This window comes from Rhipicephalus microplus, chromosome 4 (assembly GCF_043290135.1).
Source record: "Rhipicephalus microplus isolate Deutch F79 chromosome 4, USDA_Rmic, whole genome shotgun sequence".
Classification (NCBI taxonomy): Eukaryota; Metazoa; Arthropoda; class Arachnida; order Ixodida; family Ixodidae; genus Rhipicephalus; species Rhipicephalus microplus.
In genome coordinates, this window is record NC_134703.1 from 31098477 (window position 1) to 31109822 (window position 11346).

An 11346-nucleotide genomic window follows, 5' to 3' on the forward strand; every position below is an offset into this window, starting at 1 on the left:
CAATCAAGTGGTAATAGGTGGCCATCACCAAGTAACAGTGACAACTCCTTCGTTTATTTTCTATTGCAATAAAAACATAATATATAAAATATATTAAGATAATATAAAGAAAATCTAGGTACAACCCTTAAAAAACAGTTGTCATGTTTAAAATGTAACATTTAACATGAAAAAAAAACAAGAAAAGTAAGGAAAAAGTTTGGGCTTTGATTGCCTTTATAATTTATGCAGCTCCAGAATCACGTATGTTAGCAAACTTTATTGTAGCAGTGTCATTCTTTTAGTGCTCAACTGACTCAGTATAGCCTCATTTGACTTCAGAGCACTTAACTATCCCATTAAACTAATATTTTTAACATAAATTTCAGTGGATGGTTTCAGACTGAGTAGCTTTTACTAGGTTTCTGGTACTGTTTAGATGTTACAAATTTTCTCTAGAAACTTGGCATCTATCACCCCTGTATAGACCACAACAAGAACCAAGGTCTTAACAGGTATAATTGCATGTGAGACGCTGCAATTTCACAGCCACTGGCCAAGTTCGGATTTCAAGCAGGAACTGTCTGGAAAAAAATATGCATCTCAGTAGCAATAGCAAGGTGAGATAAGATGTACTTTGTCCACCAATGTCAATATCTATGCCGCTGATAATGCAAGAGGCTAGGCTACACGTTCCGCCTTCAGTGGAGTGGTAGGGCATTTTACAAATAGTGAGAAAGGAGGACTTATAATGTTAGTATTGCATAGCATCTTTTTATTGTGAAGTTTATGTTACATTTTACTGTCTTACTAAAATAACTGACAGGGAAGTTCCCAGGAGACAAAGAAATTATGTAGTATACGCATAACGAAAAAAGTTTTCACTAGTGATGTTCCAGTTCCTCTTTTGAAGACTGATAAGATTTTCAAAACAGCTGCGATTACTGCAGAAAGTAAATTTGAACTGCATGGCTGCCAGGGTGTGAACCTATGAGTAGCAATAGATGAAAACAGAAGTTGGCAATATCAATGAAACGGAGACAAAAACGAACCAATTCAGCAAAATAACCTGAAACATGCTAGCTACATTCATATGTGTTACAAGGGGCGTTGAATAATTTATCTAGCCAGAGTATCAATATATTAAGCAAATAAGTGTCACATTATAACACAAATGTAATATTAACACTAGAACAGCTGTGAAATTTAGTGGGCAACAGATTCACTCACATCAAGAATTCATGCCCCAGAAAACTAACATTCAGCATGCTGCTACTTGATGACAAAGCATTAGGCGATTCCCAAAGGTCTAATCTAGTGTCCTCATGCAAAGCAGTAAGCCACTAGAAATCTATTCTGCTTTATTTTTCTTCAACACCTCGTGTTGTGAGACAGTTTAATGCCTTCTTGCACTTGATGTAGCTTTCTGAGTATTGTGGGTGCACCGGGCACATTGATTACACTGGCACACATAGGGTAGCTTACGGTTTGATGTAACACTGCCTCTCAGATTTCATCACAAAAGTCAACAAGGCCTAGATGGAATGTAGTCGGTGTGGCATTGTTGTTCTGTGCCATAATGACACACAAGAATACATTTATTTATTTTTTATTTTATTTATAGTACCTTACAGAGCCCTCGTGGGGCATTGTGTAAGGTGGGCAGTACAGATAATACGCTATAAATATATATATACATATATATCTACACATACTTAGGCAAATATTGAATATAATATAAATGCAGTTCAACTTATGAACATGTAAGCAAAATACAGACTAGAAAAGTGAGACAGTATGTGAAGGTGAAATACAAAAAAAAAAAATATTGTGACAGTAACTACAACTTAGCAATAGTGCAAAAACATGGGCAACAGCCCTATAAACACTGATGATAACGAAGTCTTATAAACACTGATTACGTGTCCAGTCTCATGTTTTTTTTGTTAATTGTTTTGTTTTTCTGGTATATCAGTATAGTACAGCAAAACAATGACAGTATAGTCGTCAGTCTTATCAAAACAAAATGCACACTACAGTACGATGATGTGCACATCATAAGCGGCAGTTGTCACGTACTTCTCTGGGCATGAACAATGCCCAGAGGAATAGCTTGCTAAGTCAAAGAAGTACTTAAGTAATGTTATTGTCGTGAAAGTGGATGGCCAAAACTGCAACTGCCCCAATGTCAAGCTTCCACAAGGTCTCTTTCCAAAGTAGTTTCAAGCACCAGCTGGCAAGGCTCCGTGGTACAATACACTTGACTGCCTTGCGAATACATGGGCTCGCATTTGAGCTGATGCCATGAGTTTAATCTTTGTGTCCATTCGACTCAATGACAATGCTGCCAGCGCTGGCAGTAGATTTTCTGCGACACTGCCTCTTTACCGAGTAAAAATTTCTAAAGTCTCTTCTCCCAGGTCACGAGTTAACGCAGACTGTGAATTACATATGGCAAATACCCATGTTTCAATGGCCACGGTAGGTCAGCATGCCCCACACGTGACCTGGTTTCATGACGTATCCGACAATCATGTCCTGTTAGTCGTATCAAACCTGTTAACTTCATTCGACATAGACTAATTCCTCAAATGTCAATTTTGATATATGTCAAGTTAAAGAGAGAACCACGAGAGTATCTAGATGTAGACATATGGACAGACAGATCTAGAGATGAAAACAGTTAAAGTACTCAGTTTGTAAAGAAGTGCTTTGCACTTAAAAAGAAATTTGCACATGCGTATCCTATCTCCATGGAATCCTGAGGTGGTCTCTTATTCTGATTATATTATATTTATCAAAGGAGACATAAGTTTTCAAGCGATGAAAAAAGTTATGATCACTGCTGGAGAAGTGTACAAATCTGTGGAGTGACGTAATCATGAAATAAAAAATATTTCATCCCAATTACCCTTGCTCTACCCATGCTGTACAATTTATTTAAGACATCGCACACCTATATGCACGCAGCAAAAGTGAAGTACTGGCTTGTGGCAGGTGCTTATTGCTAGTGACCTGTTAATTTCAATCATTAACAATGTGTATCTGACCACCGTCCTGGATTTATGAAATTTTCCTGAGCTACACAAGGATACAAGAAGTACAAAAAATAAACCCAGCCCTTGTAATGAATTATTTGCAATTTTCTCCTAAGCCTGAAAAAATTAGCTTACTTCTCTCTATACAGTGCTACTGGAATCTGGCGCAGCTGTAATACAATCACAAAAAGAGGTAAATCCCGCACACTAAAAGGGACCTTATATCAACATTCTGTTGGAGAATGATAGTAACCACTTTTTTTTTTTTTTTGCTGTACAACACCCAACTCAAACCACTTTGCTTGTTATCCAGTTTGGCCCAATTTTTGGATGGGCTATCTCTTGAGAATTATGGCACATTGTACGCATAACCACCCTTCCTCTCAAGAAAACTTATGGGAAGGCTATCAACATTACTCTTTCCTGATGTCGAGAACACAACTTGCACAGGCAGATGACCATATACACTGTGCCACAAGATCAAGGTAATGTATACATATCGAATAAGCATGATCAAGTTTGCCTGCATTAATGTACTTTGGCAGATCACAAAAGCAGAGATGTTTGGTTTGATATTCCCCCTACACACAGATTGTTCTACATCTATTTGTAGTGAACAAGCCCACTGCAACGCCTACACTTTGTGCTATGATCCAGATGTGAATGACAACTCTCTCAGAACTATACATAATATGTGGGCCCCACCTTTGCTTATTAATTCTATGTCATAGTAAAGTGAATGGGTCCACAAGCAGTAGTTCCATAAGGACAGCATTTAGGCAAGTCTGATTTGCACCACGTATATCGTACAGCAATTCGTTTCCTTTAAACTGTGGCTAATGGTCATGGCACACTGTTTATTATAAAGAAACAAGACGGTGGTAAAGAAAAGGCAGCAAAAACTATATAAAATAAAGGACAAGTACTTTTGGCCCTGGACTACCTGGGCGTGCCAAACGAGTTCTTATCTGGCAGGTCGTCTGCATGATCTGCAAGTTTTCTGGCAGCCGTACTTGTGTCAAAGTTTGGGATTTATGGCGCTGGTTAACATTTGCCTACAGCCCTCCCACCCTTACTGAGAATACAAGGCGAAAACAAAACAAACAGAAAACATTAATTACCTGATGATACGCTCCTGCAAGTGACAATCGCATGAAAAGTGAACTATACGTAATCTTGCAGTGAAAAATACGTGGGAGCTTCATTTTAAAATTTAACTACGCCACACCAACACGATTTTATTCATAGCTATGAATGAGATGGTGAAATGACGTCTTGTTACTAAACCAGTGATTTTGTGGAGCAAAGGCGAAGCCCGCCTTGTGCCGCACCAGGAAACATGAGCAATCTTGAGCACCGTCGACCAAAGAACGAATTGAGAACCAGGTGTATGCACATTCACACTTAACAGCAGTTCCTTCGAACAAATGTGTGTACTGTACGGTGGCCACGCGCACGCAGTCAACGTTTTGATGAGCAGTGTGGTACACATTACCACCGCAAAACATTAGTCGTGCCGTCGCAGGCACTTTCCGCTGCCGCCGGTTCGGTTGACCCAGCGACGACACACCGTTCGACAAGGACAGATTAACCAGTCCGTGCAGACACGCCCCTGCCGGGTGAACGGAAAGCTCGCAACAGGAATCGGGGCGCAGTCCTTCCGTTTCGCTCCGCGCCCGGAGCCTCGCGCGTGGGCCGAATTCCGCGTTCGGCACAGCCGAGAACCCGCTCGGATCTCCATTCAAAGCTGGCATGACAAGGGTCGCAGCGGCGCCCACCCCTCGGGCGAAGCGACGGGGTCCCCACGGGAGTCCCGTACGCGGCCCAAGTGCCTCCCGCAGACCTCAGGGCCGTGGGCGAAAGGCGCTCTGTGAGGGAAAGCCTGTAGTCCTATATTGCTGCCGGGTGTCCGCAGTGGCACCTCTTCCAAATGTCCTGTTCGTCGACGATGGGCTGACCGACTCGAAAGCGAACCTCTGTCGTTAGGCCTAACCAGCTCACGTACAAGTGCTCAGGCACTTCATCAGACTGCTTCTGTGCGATGCTTGGCGTATGCAGACTTGTTCCCGGGCCGTAAAAACGCTTGTAATCCATTCAGGACCGCGTGAATCGCTGTTCATGGCGCGCAAAGAACGCGGATAGACACACCCTAAAGGCCGTCCGTGCGTCTCCGGACGGTTGCTGTGTCCGGACTGATTATGATCACGCTCCGTTTGAACGCTCACTTGGGACTCGAACAGATGGCTTGAGCACGCGTATTGCGCGATGTAATCCGGCGATTTGAAACAGCTGTCATCGCTCGGTATCGCAGGCATCTGCATCGACCCCCAGCGATCGCACCCGAGGGCAAAGCAATACATCAGCGCTTTTGACTGCAGAAAGCGCAAAACTGCGTGAAACGCGACATTAACTCACCTGTCGTGCAGGCCGGGAGATATATCCATTATTCCAAGTATCAAGGGTAATCACATAATCCCACTGCACTCAAGTCGTATACACAAACAAACTTTCCATAAACAACCAATGCACAAGCCATGAAGACTAATATGGCTGACGAGCAATGCACGAAATGCATGCTGGGAAATATCCGCTGCTGGAGAGATGAAGTCAAACTGGGCCAAACGAAGCGCCTGAACATGGAGGAAGGAGGAATTCCTCTGTGCCAAAGTGAAACTTCGTTCCGAAACCAAAACTTCTGAAATCACAGAACTAGTACGGGCTCTGGAGAAAAATTTGGACCTAAAGATTGCTAATCACAAAACTACTGCCATTAAATTTTCAGTTTTTAATTACTTTTTGATTAGCTAAAATTAGTTCTACGTTATGTTGGTAATACAGAAATCAAGCATGGCTATTTTTTACAAATAATAAATGCGGACAGTTTACTTTAGGAAATGTTTGATTCGATGGTTCAGTTCATTCAAAGATTGGTTTAATAAAGTCAGGAAAAATGGCACTAAAAGATGCACCTGATTGTTGACGGAGGCGTTGTCATGAGTCAGTGGCAGTATAGTGGCCAACTTTCTAGCCACCATAAGTGCAGTTTGTCCTTATAGTGGCTAGAAAGTTGGCCACCCACTATCAAGGAGGCCACGGAGATAGAAATTCCTTCCTCCGTGAAGGAGGCTTAAAAAAATTGCTGGAATAGAAATGACTGCCCAGGAGTGAAGCCGTTCCACTGGCAAGATGACGGCTGTGATGGCCATCTTACTAGAGGCATAATAAATTATCACCGTTTAGCGAATAAAAACAAAGCGTTTCCCTCGTACGCCCAACAAGTTTAATGTGGGAACTTTTTCTGGTCACATAGTGCTCCAAGTGCGTCTTACAGTTACTAGTTTTCCTTAGTGAGCCTAATTGGAGGCAAAGTTTTTTGAAGATTCGGTCATCGATACTCGTTTCTGTGTGTTATTTCGTCGGGAACAACTATCTTTTAACATAGAACTAACGTTGCATTTACATAACATATCAAAGCCACTTGATATTTAAGTGGGCACCATCAGAAAAGAGCATGTTTCCGCCATCTTGGCAGTGGGAAAAGATGGCTTCACTTCTGCTGGCGAGGCATTGCTGGAGCTTCCACTCCAGCAATTTTTCTTTAATCCTCCTTGGCCACTACACAGCCACTGACTCATGACAACGCCTCCTTTATTTTATCAATGCCAGATGCGCCCGATTCAGCTGTCCACCACCCTCTCCTCTAGCTCTTTCCTGCTCTTACCCATCGCCTAGCCTTCACGTGTGCTTTGCGGTCATGGCGAAGATAATGAAGATGATAGGTGGCTGCTCTCTTTCAATTGAATCGGGTGATCACAGATAGTGTGACCTAGACGCTGTAAGAGAAACTAGGGAGCCCTCATGTGCGCGCGTCTTCGTGTTCACATGAAGGCTCCCTAAGAGAAACCCTCATACAGCGCCTCGTATCATCTGTTGGCCGAAGCATTTTTTCAATAAGTTGTGCCAATGTGCATGGGGCGGCGCTTTGAAACCCTTTTGATTAGAGTTACTGTATATGCTACCTTTTACCTAAAGGTAGCATATACAGTAACTCTACTTTTGATTAGAGTAAAAGGTAGCATGTACAGCATGGATGTGCAGTAACTCTACACAATTAGGGCTCCTCGATGCTTGAACCCGTATCCTCGTATTGGAGGGTGGAGACAACCGCGTTGTCCGCTACGGGGTCCGCCATTACAATGCATTCTCCGCAAGCCCGACGGTTTGCCAACGAGTGTTGCGCGGCTGCATAAAGAGCTTGTTGCGTCAAAACATGAGGTACTCAAACACACGAGAAAAATACAAAGTTTTTTTTTCATTGGGAGTGTGAAGGTCTTAGATATCTGGTCTCTAGTATTCATTTTAAAAGTGACATTAGCAGCTGGAGTTGCTCGCAGCAGCAAAATACCGCCGACACAAGCCGCGTTAACACCTTCAATTAGCGTCTTTTTGGACTAGTCACTAACTATTTATATAGGTTAAAGATGTGAAACACCCCCACTTAAGTCACATGATCTTTCAATGTGTCTGTGTGCTGTGCGAATTCCCCAAAAGTGTAAAAACAGTTTGCCATTTGCCAGCTGGCGGGAAAAAAAGAATAAAAAATACGTGCTGTCGAGAGAAAAGAAAAAATCTCAGCATATCCAAGGAGTGAATGATCATGTGTGGGGCGAAGCGTTTATTCATGCTTCCGTCCGTGATTCTGTCCATGCATCCGTCCGTCCAGCATATCCACGGAGCACAGCATAGCACGGACGGACGAACACTTCGTTCCACTCATCATTCGTGATGAGTGGGTCTGAGCGTACGTGCGTGCGTCTGTTCTTGCTTCCGTTCGTCCGTGCATCTGTCTATCTGTCCACTTGTCCGTCTGTCCGCTTGTCTCTCTGTCACTCAGACTAGCACCACTCGCTGAGCGAGTCATACAACTAGGTGGTTACGAACTGGTCACAGACATGCATGGATAAACCCACGGCTTTCGAAGCTTCGCCCCTAAAACTGTGATTGCATACCATATTTTCATATATTGTTTTTGAATTATTCAATAGCTACCTCATTTCAGACCACACCCTGCAACGCACACTATATTGTACGTTGTTTTCATCTTTTATATCTTACTGCGAAAAGAACATTGGCAAAAAAATGTTGAAACATACCATACTATTTGATGGTCTACATGTGGCTTTCATGGCATTAGATCATGGCTCGCACGCACAAATTGACTGTCAAACCAGGTTTAGCGTGTTTTTATAGGAATATATGGTAAATTATCAATTTTTAAAGCGTTCATAGATATCGTAAAATGAAGCGACCACACGGCTTTACAACATTGAGCGAGTAAATTGCATTTATTAAACAGCAATATCAGATGCCACAGCTTCATTTGGACAACTTTATTATACTTCAAAAGAAAGCGTTATAACTGATCACTGCAAGTTAGCCGCAGCGCGTGTCTTGCTTCCATTTCAACTGGTTCTCTCTGTTTCGAGCTTGCGGATATGAATGCGCAACTTTAGTCGTGCATAACTTGATATCAACATTTTCTTTTTCAGAGAACCCTTCTATTGCTGGCATGCCTGCAAGCTGCACATCGCCCTATTGAATAAATATTCAGAGACAGCTTTGAGAGGGGACATCAGGGTAAACAGGTTGTCTGCTCAGGATGTGATTCATTTCAAGTCCTCTTCACAAGATATGAGCGAGCTCATAACCTCACCGCTCCGATAACACAAGTTCTCACCATACTGAACATACTCCTTCAGTGCAGTTGAATATGCGCGTTCATGGCTCGCCGAGCCCTTCATTGCTGTCCTGCACTGCCCACAATCTGTTTTCTTACTTACACAAGAATTCCACCTATATGGTGCAAAATGCTGCATTCTATAGAAGTCAACGCTTCAATGAAAAGATTTTCCAGATCATCAATTTTTTTTCTTCAGCATCTCCACGAAACACTACTTTCCCTTGGAAAATCATGTCAACCAGGTACTGTGAGGCATCACTTTCATAACTAGAGTTTGCCAGCATGTGCAAAAACTGGCTGAAGTATACAAGCTTTAAAGCGCATTTCATAATGTAGGCGTTAGGAACGGACGCACAGACGGACCAACGCGCGGACGAACGCAAGGACGGACGAATGACTGGATGCCCAGACGCACGAACTAACGCAGGAATCAGCGAACAGAAGGACGGACGGAAGGATGAACACACGTAAGCAGGGACGGACTGATGGACGCTACGCCCCACTCATCATCATTCACTCCATGCATATGCTGTAACACCGTTTCAATTGACATGCAATGCAATGCAACTGGCTACTACAACTACGACGACACGCGACATACGACCCACGGCGTAAAGAGTTTTGCCCCTAAAAGAGATAATTGAAGGCGCCGGCAACAAGCGCACAACGTTGACACACATCTTCGCGCAATCGCAGCTTGTGTACAAAAAGCGATTGAGAACAACGCATGTTGTGCGATACAAAATGAACGAGTTAAATACGCATGTACACAGCATGCGAATGAACGTGTATTGCACCCGGTGCACTGGCGATTGCAATTAAGCCCGATCGGAATCGAATTTCTCAACAGTGATTGGCGCCGTTGTGCAGCTGGTGTAAGATAGTCAATCACATCAAGCTTTATCCAGATTGAAAGTGCCCGTGTGACAGCGCTTTAAGTTATAACTCTCGAAATACTGAAATGGCATAAATTACGCTGCACGAACAGCCCGTGGGTCGCCACATCTCGCGCTTGATTTTTACAAGCCACAAAAGTCGCCTTTTCGGATCTTTCGGGACTCTGAACATCCTGTAGTCATTTCACGAGTGGTTTGTGCACTGTGGCACGCAACAACCAGACATTTTGACCGAGAAAACGCTGCGCACGTGTCTTCCTCAACCAGCCGCGACGAGACGGGGGGAGCCGAATGGCGGCTGCCGATCGGAAGGCAGCATTCACCCCTTCAAAGAGTGGTTCCACCCTTCAAGGGACGCGCGCATCAAGGAACCTTACTACCACGGAGGGCTGTGTTCCAATACTCACCGTAGTCGGCTAAATAGACAGCTAAATGAACAGCGGCCATCTTAAGTCGCATTCCAATTTTCACGTAGCTGGCAAAGTAGACCGGTCCGAGAAGACCGCATCGTATACCATATAGTTTCTCAAAATTAAATAGAGAGCACTCTGGCACTGCGATCGACATTTATGGCTAAAAGGGAAAGTGGCAGGTCAAATGACACTCCTTGGTTTCGTGTACTTGTGGACGGGAGCAAAGGCCAGAGAAGAAAACCAGGCAATGGTAGAGTGTATATCAAAGGACGTTGAGGAGTTAGGAAGAGAGTGCGAGATAATTCTACTAGGAGACATGAATGCGCACATAGAAGATATAGATGGTTATACCGACCCGACAGGCAAAATGATCATGGATATGTGTGAAAGGCTTGATTTGATCATTTGCAACAGTACCGAGAAGTGTGAAGGGCAAATAACATGGGAGGTAGGAAGGCTACAGTCGACGATAGTTTATGCACTGATGTCACATAGGATGTATGATAAGCTAAGGGAATGCACATAGATGAAGGTGGCTCCAGAAGTCTGGGTAGTGATCACAAACGTATCAAGCTAAGTTTTGGAAGAGCAGTGAAAGTGGGAAAGAGACAAGATGAGCAACTACAGGAAAATTTTTATCCAGAAAGGCAAATCGAAATTGCCACTAAACAAATTAAGAAAGTAATCACGGAGGATAATAAGACAGTGTGGACATACACAAATCTAATTAGACTTTTTGAGCTACAGCTTGCTAAGACGCGTGACAAATCACCCCGGAAAAGAAGACACAAACCCAAAAATTGGTGGGATAAGGAAGTTAAGAGAGCCATAGCAAAACGTCAGGAAGCCTCTAGGGAACACAGACATGCTAAGCAGTGGGGTGAACCGACAGATGATGTGGAAAGAAAATGGGAAACCTTTCTAAGCTGTAGAAGGAATGCATCCCTTCTGATCAATGAAAATATTAGAAGAAAGCGAGCTCAGTGGCTGGCAGAAGTACATAAAAAAGATAGAAAGGCAGCTGCGAAATTTTGGAACCATCTAAGCTCCCTAAGAAATAAGACGAGCCTAGAGCAGAGTTTTATAACAACAGCCCAAGGTGCTAGGCTAGAAGGGGACGAAGCTATTGAATATATGAGAACAAGGGTGACAGAAAAATTTCAACAAAGAAGTACAAGGACGAATCAAGTGGTGCAATGGCTCCATTTTCACAACCAGAGTGGGAAAGGGCTGAGAAAAAGGTTTTTAGTAGTACACCAACAGGCCCAGATGGCATTCCA

General features: G+C 43.3%; 1 protein-coding gene across 6 annotated transcripts in view; it reads right to left on the reverse strand.

Moving 5' to 3' along the window:
- Window positions 1-5587, reverse strand: part of LOC119171824 (rho guanine nucleotide exchange factor 11-like) — a 150416-nt gene extending 144829 nt beyond the window's left edge. For 4 of the 6 annotated variants that reach the window (XM_075892453.1, XM_075892452.1, XM_075892450.1 and 1 more), the window contains exon 1: window positions 5433-5572. Coding sequence is in view for 2 of the 6 variants with exons in the window: in XM_075892454.1 (XP_075748569.1) it covers window positions 5433-5461 (29 nt within the window). In the remaining 4 variants the exon portion in view is untranslated. Of the gene's footprint in view, window positions 1-5432 lie in introns of all 6 variants that reach the window. The other 2 variants (XM_075892454.1, XM_075892451.1) reach the window with 2 other exon arrangements.
- Window positions 5588-11346: the final 5759 nt, after the last annotated feature.